General features: G+C 39.1%; 1 protein-coding gene across 6 annotated transcripts in view; it reads left to right on the top strand.

The window, feature by feature from the left end:
- LOC127434705 (bromodomain and WD repeat-containing protein 3-like) overlaps positions 1-20,963 on the top strand; it is a 51,024-nt gene extending 30,061 nt beyond the window's left edge. For all 6 annotated transcript variants that reach the window (XM_051687613.1, XM_051687651.1, XM_051687643.1 and 3 more), the window contains 18 exons: positions 869-1,070; positions 1,144-1,242; positions 1,506-1,613; positions 1,775-1,899; positions 2,125-2,207; positions 2,349-2,460; positions 3,808-3,869; positions 3,962-4,117; positions 4,626-4,746; positions 4,863-4,988; positions 5,107-5,182; positions 5,310-5,360; positions 8,076-8,219; positions 8,551-8,703; positions 19,331-19,479; positions 19,789-19,865; positions 19,948-20,082; positions 20,171-20,963. In XM_051687613.1, coding sequence (XP_051543573.1) covers positions 869-1,070; positions 1,144-1,242; positions 1,506-1,613; positions 1,775-1,899; positions 2,125-2,207; positions 2,349-2,460; positions 3,808-3,869; positions 3,962-4,117; positions 4,626-4,746; positions 4,863-4,988; positions 5,107-5,182; positions 5,310-5,360; positions 8,076-8,219; positions 8,551-8,703; positions 19,331-19,479; positions 19,789-19,865; positions 19,948-20,082; positions 20,171-20,865 — 2,674 coding nt within the window. In that variant the 3' untranslated portion in view covers positions 20,866-20,963. The remainder of the gene's footprint in view (positions 1-868; positions 1,071-1,143; positions 1,243-1,505; positions 1,614-1,774; positions 1,900-2,124; positions 2,208-2,348; positions 2,461-3,807; positions 3,870-3,961; positions 4,118-4,625; positions 4,747-4,862; positions 4,989-5,106; positions 5,183-5,309; positions 5,361-8,075; positions 8,220-8,550; positions 8,704-19,330; positions 19,480-19,788; positions 19,866-19,947; positions 20,083-20,170) is intronic.
- Positions 20,964-21,700: the final 737 nt, after the last annotated feature.

The raw sequence follows: 21,700 nt of genomic DNA, 5'->3' as shown, positions 1-21,700 counted from the left end.
ATTGCTCTGCTTGTTTGAGCATCCCAACCAGTCTTGCATATCATAATTGGTTCAGCTAATGGTGTGAATTTGGGGCAAGGCTTTCTGTTTGGCCTACCATTGGAAGACAGAGGGAGTGTTTGGGAAATGTGTTTGAAAACAGTCAAATTATTTTCCAAAACTCCATTCGTTAATGCTAGTGGCGCAGAAATTACACGTTTCACCTTTAAAATACTTAATTACTTAATCTATAGATGTATGTGAAACTAGACAATGGACCCTTTTCGCTGTTCCTGGTTTTGGAATGTGGAAGTAAATGATTGCTGAGTAAACTTCGATAGCGGTGAATGGGAGACCACATGAAATATAATTCTTGCTAACCCATTTGCCCCAACATCAAAAGAAAAATGGCACTGTTATGTTTCCACAATTTTCCAAATTAAGGAAAAAATAGAGTATGATGGATTATGACAGTCAGAAGAGAGATGGCAAATCACTGTCACTCTCTCTGCAGCTTTGTTAGAAACCTCGTTGCATCTGTGATAACTCATTTTTTTGTTTATTTTTTTACTAATTCCAGGGTAATATAATACAGTGTAATGTTATAAATTTACACTAAATAATTTAAAAATTGCAAATATAAAGAAGTTTGGTAGACTTATGCTGTTAAATAGGCTGGAAACACAGTCTCTAGAAGAGTCCATAAATTGTAAAATGGAATTTATATATTTTCCAGTAATAGTTTGTTTGTATTTTTATTTTTTATTTTTTTTCCAGAAAAGTGCAGTTGAGTTTGTTAGGTTTCCATGAACATCATTTGATACGTTTGCACCAGCTGAATGACATATTTATTTTTCTCCTCTCTTTTCTGTTGAAATATGGTTTACAGTGACTCTTCTAGTGAGTATTCTGATTGGACAGCAGATGCAGGAATCAACCTCCAGCCTCCCAAGCGAACAACCAGAAGGCCGGCATGCATCGGTGGGAACAGTAGCTCAGATGAGGAGGATGGGGCGGGGCAGGGAGAAGGGGAGGAAGCAAGAAGTAAACGGACTGATAAGAAAAAGAAACCTAAACAGACACAACAGAGGGTGAGTACCCAGCCGTTCACCATTCATCCAAAATATAATTTTTATTTTGTATTAACATGCAACATATGTTTAGTCTGTGCCTGCTGGAGAGTTAGAGGAATGGTTGCCACCTGCTTGGATCAAGGTGACAATTCCAAGACGATCACCCTTTGTACCTCAAATGGGAGATGAGGTGAGTCCCCTTACGTAAACGCATACATCTATCAGGGTTTTCACGTAGAATTTTAAAATGGTGAATTCCAGGCCTGGAAAAGTGATACAATTTTTACAGTGAATACATTTTTCCTGCTCTGCTTTATGAATTTCGTATTTAAAATACTAATCCAGGAATCATGAACAACTGGAAAAGTCATGGACATTCAGTAGTCTAACGGTGTGGGAACTGTGATCTATACATATACTAGTTTCTGAAGTAATTTTTCTCACCCTCTGTAGTTGATATACTTCTATCAAGGCCATCAAGCATATGTCCGAGCTGTGCGTCGTGCCAAAGCGTACAGCATCAACCCTCAGAAACAGCCCTGGAACCGCCTGGACCTGAGGGTGAGGAAGAGCTCATTTACTTTCACGTCACTATTTCCTGCTAGGGATAATCAAATCTGTATCACTTATAGTTGAACTGTTATGCAGCAAAAAAAAAAAGTGATAAAGTTTTTTATTTTTTATTTTTTTTTTTTGTAAATGTTTTTGTGCTCTTGCTTTAGGATCAGGAGTCTGTGAAGGTAGTGGGTATTAAATATGAGGTCGGTCCGCCCACTCTGTGCTGCCTCAAACTGGCCTTCATGGACCCAACCTCTGGGAAAATGACCAATGAATCCTTCAGCTTGAAGTGTGCATGCTAATACTCCCATCACACACATACCTCACAGCATATTGTTAGTTTTGGGACAATACATCTGCTTAAGTGGGATTGTAACATTACAACATACACTACTAGTAGGAATGGCATAATAGATAGTAATACTAAATACTTTTCTGTAAAGTTTTTCTTTTTTTTTTTTTAATGATTATTTTGATCATTGAAATGATATTGTATCTCCATGTTTCCCTGTAGGTATCATGACATGCCTGATGTCATTGACTTTCTGGTGCTACAGCAATTTTATAATGAGGCCAAAGAACGCAACTGGCAGCCTGGTATGCATGTTTTAAGTATCGCTTATGAGGATTGTTTGCATGTTAACGATGTGCGATATGGTGATCAGTGAGTCATTTCATTTTTTTCATGACAGAATAACTGATGCTCACAGAAATGTGTGTCTTTGTGTGTGCACGTAGGTCAGCGTTTCAGGAGCATCATCGATGATGCCTGGTGGTTTGGTTTAGTGGAGAGTCAACAACCATTTCAGCCTGAATATCCAGACAGCCTTTTCCAGTGCTATGCTGTCAGGTACAGGAGTTTGATCGCTGCTCTTCCAAAGTGCAGAGAGTGTCTTAGTACACTCAAAACCTCTCTCTTACCAGACTTTGACTATTTTGATTGATAAATCATTATCAACAAAGTGTGTTTATTTTGACCTTTTTACACCTGATATTATCATTAGTCTCAGGTGATTTGATCAAAACAGTGTTTTGGACCCTTATTATACCTGTATTTAGTGCTGTCCACTTGTGTTTGCCCAAAATAGATGTTAAAGGGATGGTTCACACAAAAAATGAAAATGCTCTCATTATTTACTCACCCTCATGCCATCCCAGATGTGTATGACTTTCTTTTTTCTGCAAAACACAAATGAAGATTTTTAGAAGAATATATCAGCTCTGTTGGTCCTTGCAATGCAAGTGAATGGTGGCCAGATCTTTGAAGCTCCAAAAAGCACATGAAGGCAGCATAAAAGTAATCCATTCAACTCCAGTGGTTAAATCCATGTTTTCAGAAAAGATGTGATAGGTGTGGGTTAGAAACAGATCAGATGAATATTTAAGTCTGTAACAGGTAAAGGTTGGGCAGGGAGGAGGTGGGAACTGGCTGAACAGTCAACATAAAGTTTAAGAAAAAGAAGAAGATAGCCTTTATTATTGTCACACATTATACATTTTGATATATAAAGTGAAATTTCTTTTTCACATATCCCAGCTAAGCTGGGGTCAGGGTGCAGGGTCAGCCATGATACGGCGCCCCTGGAGCAGATAGGGTCAATGGCCTTGCTCAAGGGCCTATCAGTGGCATCTTGGCGGTGTTGGGGCTTGAACCCCCGACCATCTGGTCAGTAACCCAGAGCCACGTGCGTCTCTCTCTCTCGAACCGACATCACCGGGCACCCCTTATCTCGCTCTCCCGCTGATCAGCTGATTCAGCGCCGGCCATGCTCCATCACGGCTCGGCCATGCCCTCTTCCTCGTCACAAAGTCCTTTTTTACTATAAATCTCCACTTTCACCAGCCCTCCTAAGTGCTCTCTTCTCTCCTAAGAGTTCTTATTCTTTTGTTTTTGGTGATTCACATTCTTCATGCATTTTGCCACCTACTGGGCAGGGAGGACCATTTATAGTAAAAAAAAACAATGACTTAAATATTGATCTGTTTCTCACCCACACTTATCACATAGCTTCTGAAGACATGGATTTAACCACTGGAGTCTTGTGGATTGCTTTTATGCTGCCTTTGTGTGCTTTCTTTCTAAAAATCTTAATTTGTATTCTGTAGAAGAAAGTCATACACATTTTTTTTTTAGGTGAACTATCCCTTTAATATTTAAATGAGATCTTGGTTATAAATTATGTGTGTTGTCTTACAGGTGGGATAACGGAGAGAGAGAGAAGATGAGTCCATGGGATATGGAGCCTATACATGAAGAAGGTACTGACACATTTTACTCACTCCATGAGCTCTGACACTAAAACAGCCAATCAGATTCTGTCATTTCTAATGTTGTGATTCACCATCCACAGCTCTAGTCCCAGAGGAAGTTGGGGACAGTGTTCCGGTAACAGAGGATGAGCTTCAGTCCCTGTTGTACACCCCACAGCAGGGAGAGTGGGGGGAACACACACAAGATGACGAGTCTGAGAGAGTCATCACCGCCATAGATCAGCTACTAACACTCGGTATGAAAAAACAAACAAACACGCATACCACACAAAACTTGTTACAGTTGCACAGGTTTAATATTTATCAAATATTTATGGGTATTTATATTTGTTGGACTTAGCCTAGATGTGTTGGGTCAAAACATAATTTGTCAATACAGGTCAATGCATAATTGATTATTAACACTTTTATTTGTTGGACTTGAACACCTATTCGCCAAGCTACTGCTTATATCAGTGCACCGCACCCATAGAAAACACATTCTGTTATTGTTAACATGCCAGGGACTATCCTTTATCGGAAGGATGACACACGAATTTGCTTAATAAAATTATATGTTAATGAACATTTGTGTTAATATTTAAATTATGTTGATTTATGAAAGCAATTAGGCACTCCAGGGTGTGCTATATGATTTATAGCCATTGTGCATCATACCTAATAACACCCTTTAGCTGTGACTATTCACATTATATCACTGCCTCTTGTAACTTTTGCTTAATAACACACTTGTTTGGTTTACAGATGTGGCAAAGGCGTTCTCCTGTCCTGTAGATCTGAGAGCATATCCGCTATACTGCACAGTTGTGGCCTATCCCACTGACCTTGGTACTATCAGAACACGATTAGTGCACCGCTTCTACAGGTACACAAACATTAGTAACCATTTTGTGCAGTTGTATGCAAACACATACACACACAATTCTTTCACAAACTCTCGCATTAGTGTTGGAATTCTCTCACGTTTTTGTTTGTGTGTAGGCGGATCTCAGCACTCATGTGGGAGGTCCGTTACATCGAACACAACGCTCGAACTTTTAACGAGCCACAGAGCCCCATCGTCACAGCAGCCAAAACAGTCACCGACATCCTACTGCGTTTCATTAGGTGAGAAAACTTTCCCTCGCACACTTACTACTTATGTTTGCATTGTGATCCCTCCAGTTCACCTGTGGCTCAGTGTCCATATGTCCCTTTTCTTAATGAATGTGTGTGTGTTCTGTAGGGATCAGAGCTGTACTGATATCTTGGATCTGTACAATAAGATGAAGACAGAATTCAGCAGTGCAGCAGAGGAAGAGGTAAGCTGAGGTGTTAAATGCATTTTCTGGTGTGTTGTGTCAGGAGTGTGTTTGTGAATTATGCATTATGTTAGAAGTGTGTGTCTTTAAGCAGATGAAGTCTTCAGTGTGTCTGTTTGATTTGTAGGAGATGGTGGATGTGGACTCAGACACTCCTGGGACCTCCACTGGTCAGAGGGTGAGATAATTCAGCCACATAAAACATTTAGAGAGAAGTCTTTTAGTTCATGGAAACAAACATGATTGCCTGTTTAAAGGGTTATTTTAACAACAACAACAAAATAATAATAATAATTCTGTCATTATTTACTCGCCCTCAATGTTGTTCCAAACTTTCGTTTTTTCCATGGAACACATAAGGAAATGTATTCAGAATCTTTACACTGCTCTGTTTCATTTAAATATAGTGAATAGCACCGTAAAAGTATGATTTGTGTGCAATTTTCAAGTCTTTTGAAGCCACATGTTAGCTTAGTGTGAGGAACAGACAAAAACTCATTGAAAATCTTTCCCTTCCCCATAGCTCTTCAATCTCATTAGTGTATAAATATGGCATATTTAAATATGCCACAAGAAGACGAATTGCGTAAAGTTTGACATGATAAACATCAAACTGCATGTGTTTTTCTTAACCTAACACAACATGGTATGTTTGAATATGCAGAAGTATTATTGAAATATTGAGAGCAGAGGTGGAGGGAAAGGTTTTCTGCAAACAAGTACTTAAATTTATTTTTTCTTACCTCACACGAAGCTATCGTACTGCTTCAGAAGACTTGGAATAAAGCACTTAAAACTTCCGGACTACTTTTGCTGTTTTGGAGCTTAGCATCCAACACCATTCACTTTCAGCCGGTGAATGCGGACAGAAAAGGTTCTCCTTTTGTGTTCCGTGGAATAAAGAAAGGCTACATTCACACCGCAGCTGAATGTGGCCCAAATCTGATTTTCCTGTTCAAATCAGATTTTTTTTTCCTAAGGTTTTTCACACAATTTAAATGTAGCACATATCTGACACTGGTCTGAACAGCCAATGCTTGTTAACTTACCCGCATGCGTATAACACTCCCTAAGCATGCATATAACAAACCCAGACATGTTCATTATTTAAATATGTATAATTAATTAACTTATTAAAATTGTTATCAGCAGTTATTTTTTATTTTTAACCCTAATAAGTCACTTAACCTTTTCATGAGTAGGGTCTAGATTCCCCTGCAGTGCACCCTGGAGTGAGTTGTTTTTGCACGTGACACTGCACAGCCGGTAGAGGTGGGCAGAGTGTAGAGGAGTATTTTTTTTTATTTTTGTTATTTAATTTTTGATTTCTTGTCATAGAAAAATTAAATAAAGTACTGTGTATAATATAGTTAATGTGAACAAATGGGTTATGTCTGCTGTACTGTATTTGTTTTATTTCATTTTTATAGCTGTAAAAAAACAAATCAACAAATAATATCAGCAGTCCGGTTTGCCTATATGCACTGTTTGATTTCTTAGACAGTGTGTGTGTGTGACGAGCGCTAATGTAAACAGACTTGGCTGCGTGCATCGGATAATCACACTCGATCCGCATGTTTTCACTGTGAGTATATGAGTTTTAACTGTTATCATGGTGCTTTTGTGATAGTTTGGTTGTCTGTTTGAGAAAACAAACGTATTATATGCCTGAAAAGACTGTTTGAGTTGCTGTTTGTGTGAATGAAAACCGCATCTGCACCTAAGCAGATGAAGCTGCGTGCATGGGATGATCGCGTTTAGATATGATGGCTGTGCATATACAAGCAGTGAACTGTTATCATGGTACTTTGGTGACAGGTAGGCTATTTGTTACATAAAAGAAACATATTATGTGCTTGAAAAGACTCTTTGAGTAGCTGTTTGTTTGACGAATGACAACCGCTACTAATGTAAACAAATGGCAGCATACATCGGAGGAAGATTGCGTTTGATGTATTGACTGCGTATAAGAGCTGTAAACTTTTTATCGTGGTACTTTGGTGATGAGTTGGATGTATGTATATAAAATAAACATATTCTGTGGTTTAAAAGACTGTATGAGTAACTGTTTGAGCGAATATAAATTACAGATGCTTGACCAGCGCAGCCTGTGCCGGCACAAAATCCGATTTGAATCGGGCAACTTGTAACGTAACTGGCTGTTGCAGAAACACATATGTGTGATGCTACTCTGCGGGGCCCAGTTATTAACCGTCACATGTGTGGTGATACATATGAAAGGGTTAAAGTTGAAGTAGAACTAAATCTACCTATGCATCTTTTCATGCGAATATTTTACTATGTGAAATTTAAACGAATCGCTGAACCCAACTGTTGAAGCCTATAATTTTATTTTCTTAAAATGGAACTGAATGCATTAACTAGAAAAGATATGTTTTAAGTTTTAAATCATAACAGGTGTATTACACAATAAATCAAGTGCACAAGTGACAAAAGTTGTGTTAGTTTGATGTAAAAAACCTGGCTGTTCAGACTGAAGGCACATCGAAAAAATCAAATACACATCCAATTTATTTCCACATACGAAAGTGGCCCAGATCGGACTTGAAAATGTCAGATTCAAAGCACTTGTGGCTGTTCACACTGTCATCCAATTAACACATGTGACATTCAGTTGTCACATGTGAGTAAACAAAATCAGATTTGGGCCACATTCAGCAGCGGTGTGAACATAGCCAATGTCATATGGGTCTGTAATGACATTAGGGTGAGTCATTTTTGGGTAAACTATTCCTTTAACAGGATCTTTATTTTTCTGGGAACAAAGCACCCATATCCCTGTTCAAATCTGAACTAAGACAGAGGCATCTACTTATTATTGTTGTCTTGCAGTAGCTGGTTTGGTTTCTCTAACCCTTCCCACCATTTTCAGAGGTCCAATAATGTGCCACAGAAGCGGGGTGTGTTGCTGGATATTAATGCATGGCACGGAAAATGCAAGGAGCTTGCAAGGAGAATGATGGCAAGCCCAGACTCTGAGCCGTTCCGTCAACCTGTCGACCTCTTCGTATATCCGGTAGCTCACTTCTTTTTCTCTCTTCTTTCTCTCTCCTATCCAGGGATTAGAAACTAAATGTCTTTCATTTTGTTTCATTCTGAGCAGAAGTTGTATTTTTTAGGCATGTGCATGGTAACTATCTGTAATATTCGGAAAACTCAAGGTTTGTTTACGTATTCTGTTAAATTCTGCCAAAAAAAATATTTTTATTCCTTGAACCATTTCTAATCCTTGCCTCAGTTCTGATCTATCATTCTTGTTCTCTCTCCCCTTCATGGTGTCTGTCACTTTCTATTTGGATCCATATGTTGGAAATTATTCAGATCTAATATCTTTCTCTCCATCTCAGGATTATCGGGACATTATAGACACTCCGATGGATTTGGGAACAGTCTCTGAGACTTTGCTGGGTGGGAACTACGAGAATCCCATGGAGTTTACCAAAGATGTGCGGCTTATCTTCAGTAATTCCAGGGCTTACACGCCCAACAAAAAGTCTCGAGTAAGATCAGCACCCTCTGCGGTTACCCAGAACAATTACAAGTCATTTTACAAATAGCCATTGCACTAAATAAGGTGTAATCATTTTCTTAGCACACACATATGTAGGCCTGTCATGATTATTAAATAATCCGATCGCGGATATTTGATCTAACTGTGGTTATTTTAGATATCGCATTTCCCACACATTTTAATGCCCAAATAAGCTAATTTTAAGTGAATATTTAAATGCCATGAACATGCCTTGCCAGTTGAACTCCGAGCATCACTGAGCTGCACCACAGAGGTTATCCAGAGCAGCTCCTGTCCAGAAGAGCACATGAAACACTTCTCAAGCGCTCTGGTCCACACGCCGACAGTAGAGGCTCGTGGCAAACTCCCGCGAAAATATAAATGAACAAATATAAACTTTGATTGTGAACGCAAAGCGCTTAAGTTTCACTTAATTTAACAATTGTGTAATGGCAAATGTCATAGCCGGTTTATACACGCAGTGTTAATGACACTCAGTGACACAGAGGAGGAGAGGCACGCTTACTCTCTTTCTGTGGCGTGATAAATGATGAAACGAAATCTCAGTGGTTTTGCTCCATGAGAAATATGGGCTCGTGGGTTTAATCAAAGAGCATTAAAATAACGTGTGAAGGTGAAGAAATAATATAATGTAGTAAAAATATATTTAAAAATATTTATTTTTTATAAATAAAAAAAATAAATTATATATATAAAATTAGTTCCAAAAACAACAGTATAAATGTAAAATTGACCAAACTAAAGTTGACCAAAAAGAGACCTATTTTAAGTATTTAGTCTTAGTCTTTATTTATAAATAGCACTAACTACAGAGTTACCTAAGTGCTGAACAATCAGCATAAAGTAACAAAGCAACAAAAGATATAAATAATATTTAATTCTAAATTATATTATATAATTTTCATGTCATTCATAAGTTAATAAAGCCATAAAAGGAAATCATATATACCTATTGTATTATTTTATTTTGATATTTAAGTTAAATATGTACACTGGTGGCAAAAATGTTTGGAATAATGTACAGATTTTGCTCTTATGGAAAGAAATTGGTACTTTTATTCACCAAAGTGGCATTCAACTGATCACAATGTATAGTCAGGACATTAATAACGTGAAAAATTACTATTTCAATTTGAAAAAAAAAAAAAATCAGAACTTCTTAAACTACTTCAAAGAGTTCTCATCAAAAAAATCCTCCACATGCAGCAATGACATCTTTGCAGATCCTTGCCATTCTAGCTGTCAATTTGTCCAGATACTCAGGTGACATTTCACCCTACACTTCCTGTAGCACTTGCCATAGATGTGTCTGTCTTGTCGGGCACTTCTCACTCACCTTACAGTCTAGCTGATCCCACAAAAGCTCAATGGGGTTAAGATCCATAACACTCTTTTACAAATATATCTGTTGTCCACTGTCTGTTTCTTTGCCCACTCTAACCTTTTTTTTTTGTTTTTCTGTTTCAAAAGTGGCTTTTTCTTTACAATTCTTTCCATAAGGCCTGCACCCCTAAGTCTTCTCTTTACTGTTGTACTTGAAACTGATGTTGAGCGGGTAGAATTCAATGAAGCTGTCAGCACATGTGAGCAGGGGTGTAAAGTAACGAATTACAAATACTCACGTTACTGTAAGTAGTTTTTCACAGGAATTGTACTTTAAGTAGTTTAAAATTTTTATACTTTTACTTGAGTACATTTTAAGTGCTGTCACTGTACTTTTAATGCGCTATTTTCCCACCCTCTGTTTTCGCTACTTCCCTGTCCTGATTTTATTTTTAACCATCAACATGATTGGCAAGGGAGAGTCTTGTGACTCTCGTCAAATAAAATTACACGTAAAAAACTTGAACGGCAGCTGCAGATCCGTCGACAACTGTTATGGATGCGGAGAATGCCTCAAACACATTTCAACACCCGAACATCTCGGCCGCACCTGGAAGGGCATTTTTCAGTGAAAAAGGCCAATTGCCTGACTGTGTCATGTAAATTTAACTTGCTCAAGCCAAATATCAGCATTAATCCTGCCTCTAATTTGAAGAAACATATCAAGGTAAATTTCATATTTCTGCTAACTAGGTTCTGTGTGTCTATAACGTAGCCTGTAATTTAGCTATCTATCACTGAGATAATTGGGTTGATGTGAGAGATTAAGGCAATGTTATCAATAGGGCTGGGCGATAAAACAATCTTGATGTTTATCTGAAAAACAAAAAGAGAGATGTCCTCGATATCGATGATAAAATTGAGTAATTTTCTACACTTAGATTATGTTCTTCATCTAGACCAGGGGTGTTCATTACATCAATCGCGATAGCAAGACAAACACTGGTTGGTTGATCTAGATAAAATATTAAAGATTGACTTTATTACCTGACATCTGTAGCTACGTGCTGTTTGATTAACAGGCGGCTAATGTTTATGCTGTAATGCGGTTACGTGCCTAAACGATCAAATACACTTTATAATTCCGCCAATGCCCATCTTGGTGAGGCATTAATGTAAACGCGGTCGGTTTGGTCTAAAGTGAACGTAAACATTGGGACAAAAAGAGATTTTGTATCAAAATGTCAGACTTGAAGTGTACGTGTATCCGAATTGAGCACTGTCTAGTAGGCTATGTCATATAAAGGCTATTAATCAAACAGCAATAACAAGGAAACGAGAAAACCACTCACTACTTTTGTCTGAATGACTTGAGTAGCTTTAAAAGTATTAATGTAATAGAATAAAACAGTGACATTTTTAAAAACAATATCTTTTAATAATATTGTTAGTTTTTTTTAATAATACCGACCCCTGATGTAGTGAGTGTGTTAATTTGTATAATAAATTAACAGGAAAGTAGAGATGATAAAATATTTTATAATTATGCTTAGCCTTTATCATGTTTTTTCTAATACCTGATAGAAAAGTATCAACCTTTGTAGAGCAATACCTCAGACAGAACATTCCACCAGTCACAAACTTCAGAAAATTGTGCATCATGCATTAGAATGAGAACACAAATTTCTGGGCTTAAAAGATAAAAGAACTAAATCAATGTGGAACATTGTATCTCAAAAGGAGGACAATGTGGCCCCCCATGTGCTACTTAAAGAAATAGTTCACTCAAAAATGAAAATTCTCTCATCATTTACTTACCCTCATGCCATCCCAGATGTGTTTGACTTTCTTTCTTCAGCAGAACACAAATTAAGGTTTTTAGAAGAATATTTGAGCTCTGTAGGTCCATACAATACAAGTGAATGGATGCCAAAATTTTGATGCTCCAAAAAGCACATAAAGGCAGCACAAAAGTAATCCAAATGACATCCATGACTTCAGAAGTGATATGATAGGTGTGGATGAGAAACAGATTTTTGCTAGAAATTCTTCACCCTGCCCAGTAAATGGTGATATGCATGAAGAATGTGAATCACCAAAAACAAAAGAAGAAAGTGAAAGTTAAAGTGGAGATTGACTGAGCAGGGAGGAGAATTTATAGTAAAAAATTACTTAAATATTGATCTGTTTCTCACCCAACCTGTCATATCTCTTCTGAAGACATGGATTTAACCACTGGAGTCACATGGATTAGGCTACTTTTATGGTGACTTATGTGACATTCACCAAAAGAGCTGAGAAATTCTTCTAAAAATCTTAATTTGTTTTCTGCTGAAGAAAGAAAGTCATACACATCTGAGATGGCATAATCGTGACTAAATGATGAGAGAATTTTAATTTTTGTGTGAATTATTCCTTTAAAGCCCGATGTGGCCCCTGTACCAAACAACTGCTCTACCACCTCTATTGTGTGGTACATGACGCGCCAAGTGACCCTGCTTTTTTTTGTTTTTTTGTTGTTTTTTTGCATTCCTTGCATTGTTTTGAACATGTTTTATGCGCAACAATAACTCTCTCAGTCGGCATTAAGGGAAATTTAGACCCTACACATAAACTGATTTTAATGTAATTGTTTCATACATTATGATATTGAAAATAACTTTTTCAACTTTTCATTTCTGTAATCATGTCGCCCTTTTATTTATTTTTTGATCAGATTCATGTAGTGTTTGCAGTATCATAGATAAGTTATGTATTTTAAAAGTTGTCAATCACAAACACCTATAAAATACCTATAATTTCTGGCAAACAGCCATAAAAGGGAATGTAAATTATGGTATGTGTGCCTCATTTTTAAATTGCAGCATAGAGTTTTTATTATAAAGGTGCATAGATTTCGCAACTCAGTACTCAATACTCACTACTCATGAGTACTTTTAAATTATCTACTCTTTTACTCTTACTTGAGTAGTTTTTAGAACAGGTACTTTTACTCTACTCAAACTACATTTTTTAAGAAGTAACAGTACTTTTACTTGAGAATTATTTTTCAGTACTCTTTTCACCCCTGCATGTGAGGCATCTATTTCTCAAACTAGAGACTCTGATGTACTTATCCTCTTGTTTAGTTGTACATCTGGCCTTCCACATCTCTTTCTGTCCTTGTTAGAGCCAGTTGTCCTTTGTCTTGGAAGACTGTAGTGTACACCTTTTGTATGAAATCTTCAGTTTTTTTTGGCAGTTTCAAACATTGTACAGCCTTCATTCCTTAAAACAATGATTGACTGTTTCTTTTGTTTTGCAATTTTTTACCTAATATTGACACAAAGGGCCTGGGTAGCTCAGTGGTAAAATACGCTGGCTACCACCCCTGGAGTTCGCTAGTTTGAATCCCAGGGCGTGCTGAGTGACTCCAGCCAGGTCTCGTAAGCAACCAAATAGGCCCGGTTGCGAGGGAGGGTAGAGTCACATGGGGTAACCTCCTCGTGGTCGCTATAATGTGGTTTGTTCTCGGTGGGGCGCATGGTGAATTGAGCGTGGTCCACACGCGCTATGTCTCCGTGGCAATGCGCTCAACAAGCCACGTGATAAGCTGCGCGGGTTGACTGTCTCAGATGCGGAGGCAACTGGGATTCGTCCTCCGCCACCTGGACTGAGGCGAATCACTATGCGACCCCGAGGACTTAGAGCGCATTAGGAATTGGGCATTCCAAATTGGGAAAAAGGGGAAAAATCCCCCCCCCAAAAAAAACAAAAAACACAAAGACAATGTTAAGCTTCTTAACGGACCAAATTCAACTGTGTTTGAAATAATGGCAAGTGATTTTCTAGTACCAAATGAGCAATTTAGCATGATTACTCAAGGATGAGGTGTTGGGAAGAGACATGACGCCATGCGAGGTTCGGACGTGTGAACGTCGAGCTCTGCACACTTTTAACACTATTAATGTCATAAACTGATGAGATTCGATACACTCTGTTCCATAACTGTTCTAGGAGGACAGTATGTCAAAGAATTCAAAATCCTCGGGCTCCAGAGTCATTAAAAGACACGTGCTCAAGCTGACGCCCCCTAGGCCCTGAGACAGGGAACCAATTTGGTCGGAGAAATAGGGGAAATTCGGCGAGAATGTTGAACATGTTGGCAATGCTGACGAAGGTCGTTGTTGACTTGGAGGATCTTGCTGTAATACGTCGAACGATCACTGCCATGGAGATGAAATTCACTGAGGTGGTTACAAGAGTGGGGGATGTCGAGTAACAGATAGATTATCTGGAGTCATCGGAGAGGGAATTATCTGCTAATCCGCTAGCAACCAAGCTGGATTTGGAGCACGTCTGGGAGAAGTTGGAGGACATGGAGAACCGTAGCCAGAGGAATAATGTCCATATTGTTGGAATTCCTGAGGCCGAAGAGGGTCAGGATATGATGAAATTCCTGGACTGGCTCTTTCCGAGTCTGCTTGAAATAACAGGCCATAAGCTGGAAATTGAGCAAGCTCAGGGATCTGGCTCGGCAATCCACTGAGGGAGACAGGCCCCAATCAATTCTGGCCAAATTTCTGAGATCATCCGATAAAGATCTCATTACGCGAGGCGAGGAGTAAAGGAAGGCTTTCTTGGAAGAACTACAGCATTTTCTTGTTCCCAGACTTCGAGAATTCGACGAGAGAAACGTGATCAATTCAAGGAATGCAAGAAACCCTTACAGCAGCAGAAGGTCGCTTTTCCACTGATGTTCCCGGCCAAATTGAGAATAGATGCTAAGGATGGCCGTAAAACATTCACATGTCCCCAGCAATTGATGCCCTTCATAAAGTCAATGGAGTAAGTTATTTTGTGGTACTCACGTTTCAGCCGAGTGGACCGACTCACTGAACATTCACTTGACTGTTCGAGGAAACTGAGTGCCTTTTTTGTTTCTTTTTGTGCTGGTTCCGCCTATGGCTGGAGTTTATTTTGTGTAGTAGCACTCCTTTGGGACAGTGTTGTGGATGAATCTGCATGTTCTTTGTGCTTATGCCTCCTATTGGATGGAAATTGTTTTGTGGAGTATTTCTTGCAAGACATTGGAGTGATTAGGACATTTGTTGCACTTATGTAGCAGCCGAATGGGCTGGCTCACTGAACATTCATTTGACTGTCCGGGGAAAATGAAAACTTTTTTTTTTTCTTCTTGTGCTGGTTCCACCTAGCGGCTGGAGTATGTTTTGTGGAGGAACACACCTTCGGGACAGTTATGTGTATGAATCTACACATTCTTTGTGTTTATTCCGCCTATTGGCTGGAGTTTGTTTTATAGATTATCTTTTGTTGTGTAATTCTGTCTCACAAAATTTTTATAGAAACACCGGACTTGAGCAGTCCGACAGCAAAGTTTCGTAGGTGTACATGGACTGTTTGAATTTTGAGGGATGGACCAGATGGCGCTGTCATGCGCACATTTGGTTTGGTTCAGGGGCAAGTTTGGGGTTTGATTGTTGCTCTAATGTTGGAATGTGGTCTTTATAATTTAGTTTTTGACACACAATCTATTTTTTCTAATATGTCAAAATATCAGATGTTAATATGAGTGGAGTGTCTCTCCACGTGGAATGTGAATGGGTTGGGGCACCCCATAAAAAGAAGGAAGGTTATTTCTCTTCTTAAGCGCAAGAAATATGATATAGTGTTTCTTCAAGAAATGCATCTTTACCCACAGGAAGCTGAAAATTTGGGAAGATATGGGGTGGACATGTTTTCTTTAGTGCTGGCTCAAGTAAGGGCAGGGGAGTCATTACGCTGATAAGTAAGCATCTACAATTCAAATGTCTCAAATTGAGTAAAGATAAATTAGGAAGAGTCATTATTGTTTTAGGAGAAATTATTGATTTTGGCTAATATTTATGCACCTAATGCTGATGATCAGGGCTTTTTTTATAGATCTTGAAGGGATGTTGCAAGCTGCTGGCACCCCTCATGATATAATATTGGGAGGAGACTTTAATCTTTTGATGGATTCATTCCTTGGTCATAGTGAAGCAAAAGTGTGTAAACCCCCTAGAGCAACACTGACGCTTCACAGGATGTGTAAAAATCTTGGTTTTTTGGATATTTGGAGACTTTTGAACCCATCCGGTAGGTACTATACATTTTTTTTCATCAGTCCATAAGATTTATTCTAGAATAGATTTATTTTTTATATCCAAATCCCTCATTTCATCTGTTGTTGATTGCTCAATTGGAAACATTTTAGTCTCAGATCATGCCCTGGTGAGTTTAGAGGTGATGCCACATATAGAGAAAAAGAAATCGTATAGTTGGCACTTTAATGAATCCCTTCTGCAAAATCCTGATTTCCAACAAATCTTAAAGACTGAAATCAGTGTTTATATGGAGACCAACTGGTCCTCAGTATCCTCTGTGGGCATAGCTTGGGAGGCACTTAAGGCAGTTCTTAGGGGTCGGATCATACAGTATGCCTCATTCATCAAAAAATCCAAAGCACGAGAACTTGTGGAGTTGGAAGGAAATATTAAAAGTGCCGAGGCAGAGCTGAAGCGCCATATGTCAGCTGATGGTCTCAGAGAATTGACCCGATTGAAATATAGATATAATACTATTTTGTCGTGGAAAGTGGAGTTTTGGTTATTCAGGGCAAGACAGTCATACTTTGAGTCGGGTGACAAAGCAGGGAAGCTTTTGGCTAGATATATAAAGCAGAGAGAGTCTTTTTCAACCATTTCCTCAGTGAAATCTGCTGATGGTGAAATATTTACCTCAGCCATTGATATTAATAATGCCTTTAAAGAATTCTGTATTGATCTTTATAGTTCCACGCCTTCGTCTACTGATGAAGATATTAGAAAATTTGTGGAACCATTAGATCTTCCTAAACTGACGATTGAGCAAAAAAACTCTCTTGATTCTGAGATAAACTTGGAGGAGCTTGACGAGGTAATTAAGTCCCTATCTACTGGCAAGGCTCCGGGGCCAGATGGTTTTGCCGCAGAACTTTTTAGATCCTATGCTACAGAACTGGCTCCACATTTGTTAGAAGTTTATACTGAATCATTAAAGAATGGAAAGCTTCCCCCAACCATGACACAAGCCCAGATCAGTCTGATTCTTAAAAGGACATAGATCCAAGCGAGTGTAAAAGTTACCGTCCAATTTCCCTGATCCAACTAGATGTTAAAATATTGTCAAAAATTTTGGCTAACCAATTAAGTAAAGTTATGACATCTCTTATACATATAGATCAGGTGGGGTTTATTCGGGGCCGCAGCTCTTCTGACAACATCAGGTGTCTCATCAATATCTTGTGGTCAGTGGCGAATGAACAATCTCCGGTCGCTGCCATCTCACTTGACGCCAAAAAGGCGTTTGATATGGTAGAATGGTATTATCTTTTTAAGATTTTGGAAATGTATGGGTTCGGGAGTACATTTATTGGTTGGATTAAGTTACTTTATAAACACCCTGTAGCAGTGGTACAAACAAATGGATTAATTTCAGATTATTTTACTCTGAATAGGGGCACTCGACAGGGTTGCCCTCTTTCCCCATTATTGTTCTGTCTTGCCCTGGAACCATTAGCAGCTGCGATAAGAAAGGAGGATGATTTTCCAGGGGTGACAGCGGGAGGTGTGGCGCATAAGCTTCTGCTTTACGCAGATGATATTTTATTATTCGTCTCCGACCCCACTAGATCTATGCCTGCCCTCCACAGAATTATTAATTCCTTTTCCAAGTTCTCAGGATACAAATTCAATTGGTCTAAATCCGAAGCTTTGGCACTGACAGCGTACTGCCCAGAAACGGCTTTCCAGCGGCCTCAACAGGGCATTAAGTATTTGGGGATTTTATTCCCAGCAAATTTGTCTGATTTAGTCAGAGTTAATTTTGACCCTTTAATAAAAAGGTTTTTGAGCGATGTGGGCAGGTGGGCTTCATTACATTTATCGATGATTGGGAAGGTTAATGTTATTAAAATGAATTGTATTCCAAAATTCAACTACCTGCTTCGGTCTCTCCCTGTAGATGCCCCCCTCTCTTATTTCAAGCAATTTGATAGCATAGCTAAGTCCTTCATTTGGAATGGTAAACGCCCCAGATTACATTTCAGTAAATTGCGTAGGCCGATTGACAAAGGTGGGCTAGGCCTACCCAAGATTTTGTTTTATTATTATGCGTTCGGTCTCAGACGTTTGGCTCATTGGTCACTTCCACCTGAGAGAGCACCCCCCTAAAGCAGCAGATAGGGAGTGGTGATTTCTGCTTTTGAGGAGATGGCATGTAGAAGGCTTGGCAACTGGGATATGTACAACAGGAAATGGGGCAGCTATTTAGCATTTTTTGGAAGGCTCTCAGGGAGGGTTAGCGGAGAGAGACTAGTGGCTTTGGATGTGTGTTGTAACCTTTTGTTTTTGAAAGTATGCTTTTTACGTTCTTTTTTTGTATGTTTCTAAGTATTTTCTGCTGTTTTATTGTCTATTTGTGTGTCTTTGTCAGTTGGCTTTTGACCACTGAGGTGCTTGTTTGTGTCGGGTGGGGGGTGGAGGGATTAATGTTCAGGGGGCAAGTTATGATTTCATGTGGTTTGATTCTGCATTTTCTGTTGTGTCTATTAGATTTGCTACATGGAATCAATAAAAATTGTTAATAACAAAAGGATAATATGTTGGAGTGATAGCTGCTGGAAATGGGGCCTGTCTAGATTTGATCAAAAATTACTTTTTTCAAATAGTGATGGTGCTGTTTTTTACATCAGTAAAATACTTTGACTATACTTTGTGATCAGTTGAATGCCACTTTGGTGAATTAAAGTACCAATTTCCTTCCGAAACCTCAAAATCTTTACATTATTCCAAACTTTTGGCCACCAGTGTACATATGATTTCTAAGGTGTATGAAGCACACATGCACCTTAAGAAATATGACAATTTATATGACAATTAATCATGAAAGCCCTAAAAGAGACAATTAATCGTCATATTTGCAATTATTTATTTGACAATTCATCGTCATAATCGATAATTTCATAATCATGACGCCCTATGCATATGTATTAAATGTGTTTCCAGATTGTGTCTGGGAAAGCACCTTTGGAAAAGTTGTTACATTTACATTCTTCAGAAAATGTAAAAATCGAGTTAAATATAAATATCATGTCCTCTTGATATGGATTTGCAGTCTTCCTCTTACTGAATTATTTTATTTTGTGTGTTGTGTTACATATACAGTTGAGCTATAGTTTGAATCTGATGTCTGTTTTTGTTGTCATTGTTTAGATCTACAGTATGACTCTGAGTCTGTCTGCATTCTTTGAGCATCAGATCATTAACATAATCTCAGATTATAAATCTGCTGTCCAGAATCAGCGCAGGAGTCAACAGAGACTCAGTTACAGCAAGAGGTTACAGAGCTCATTTCCCAACAGGTAGCACACACACACTCTCAAACCATTATACTGATCGCACACACTCTCACTCACTCATTCACTCCACCAGATGATAACGGGGTCAAATGATACTGAGGATTTACTAAGTAAACAGTAAGTGACTGTTAAATGAAATCGTATGGCTGGTGGCAAATCTTTGTCTTTAAAAAACCTTTGTTCTGGATACTTTTGTTGTTTTATAGCTCAGCGATGCAAATATTTGTTTACAGACAAAGTGCAAACAACAGCAATTGCTTCCTTTCTGTGTACCTGTTCTAAAAGTGTGCGTGTGTGTTTGTGTGTCTGCAGCCCCAAAGGGAAACAAAAATCGGAGAAGAAAACCTCCCAAACGCCTTCAAAGGCTCGCTCACGGAAAACCTCTCAAGGTGTGTATTTTTCAGTGTAAATTTTTGCGTTTCCTGTTATGTTTGTTTTGAGTATGAGAGATTGTTTATTTCTCTTCATCAGATCTTACTGGTGCAATTGATGAAGATGATCAGCATTCCTCTTCATCCTCTTCCTCCTCTACCTCATCCTCTTCATCAGTGCAACTACGGGCCAACAGAGTTACACGCAGCCGAGCTTCACCTAGAAAATCCTTAGGTATATGCACATACAAACACATATTGCCTACAGTCTGTGGTTTTGCCCTTGAGTTAACCTTAACATTGTGTCCTCTGTGCATCTACAGATGCCAAAGGCCTACTGCCAAATGGGGGTCGAAGGTCACACAGACAAGCGGCAGTAACAGAAGCGGGAGAGGTCTCTGAATCAGAGAGTTCCAGTTCATCATCATCCTCGTCATCCTTGTCTTCCTCCACATCATCGTCTTCGTCCGAGAGCGAGGACAGCAGGGCTGAAATTGCTGGCTTTGCAGATGGCGGTGATCACGACTACAGCAAAGGCCCTCAACACAAACAGAAGGGCAAAGCGGCAGTCGTCTCTTTTGACAACACAAAACGAAAGAGGAAAGGAGAGGAACAAACAACAGAACCTATGAAACGAGCACGGACAGTGGATGTACAAGCAGAGGAGCCTGAGGAGGAAGAGGAGGAGCCTGAGGAGGAAGAGGAGGAGCCTGAGGAGGAAGAGGAGGAGCCTGAGGAAGAGGAGGAAGAAGAGGAGCCTGAGGAAGAGGAGGACGAGGAGGTCGAGGAGGTCATTCCAACAACAAACACTGGAAGTCAGAGGTCAAATCAAAGAACTGCAAAGTCAGGGCGTGTTAATACTCGTAATCAAGGTCGACGGACTGTTCTGTACAACGATGACTCCGAAGAGGAGGGGCCAACGACAGACCCGCTGAATCTGGGAATGTCGCGCTCTGGAAGAGTCCGTCGAATGACAGAAAGAGCTCGAGTTAGCCATCTTATGGGCTGGTCACACTGACTTAAAGCGTTGACGTTTTATGACTCGAACGCAGACTCACTACAGCGATACTGCAGGGATGTTGTTTTAAGAACTGTCTTTTTGTGACTTGTTTTTTTTTAATTATTATTATTGTCTCTGAGACTTGATGTTCATGACTCTTCCTGGACTGTGGTGCTTTTTCTTCTCTGTGGTTTCCATGGAAACTACCACGCCATCAACTAATAAGTCACCTCTGCCTTATTCTGGTCCAGGGCGGCGAAGAGTCAACTCTCCTCCGCATCCACAGTTTATCTTTCTGTCTGTTCATCCTCACTTCCTTCTCCTGTACAACCCATACATTTTGATTCTCATCTTGGTGCTTTTGCTCTTCAGTTTCTTACTCCAAGTAATTTCTGTCTGTTCACCTTATGATGATCAGAAATATGGTGCTGCTCTTATTTCTCACTTCCTCCAGCCAAGTGTTTGGCAGTCAAGTTTTTAATTTGCTGGCTTAGCCATGCAAGGGGTTATAGAGAACACTTTGTTTACCATACAATGTATCTGACTTGACTCTACTGTTAAAGCAGGGTATGTATTTACCTCGGTTCAACAATATAATCATTTTTGGTCCTTGTTGGAAACATTTGTTGTTGTTTTGTTTTTTTAACACTTTGATCAAGTGATCAAAACCTCTGAGATGCATTAAATACTTCCAGATCATGTTAATTATGCTTCGTCCATCAGAGCACAGGCACAAGGAGGATTTTGGGAAATGTAGGAGAAGAGCACACTTCTCCCTCTCCTCTTATTCAGATATACAAACTCTTTGGACTGTTTTCACAGAAAATATTTATATTTTTCCACAGTGGTAGAA

The sequence above is a fragment of the Myxocyprinus asiaticus genome, chromosome 4 (assembly GCF_019703515.2).
Source record: "Myxocyprinus asiaticus isolate MX2 ecotype Aquarium Trade chromosome 4, UBuf_Myxa_2, whole genome shotgun sequence".
Lineage (NCBI taxonomy): Eukaryota > Metazoa > Chordata > Actinopteri > Cypriniformes > Catostomidae > Myxocyprinus > Myxocyprinus asiaticus.
This window is presented reverse-complemented; position numbering and strand designations above follow the sequence as displayed.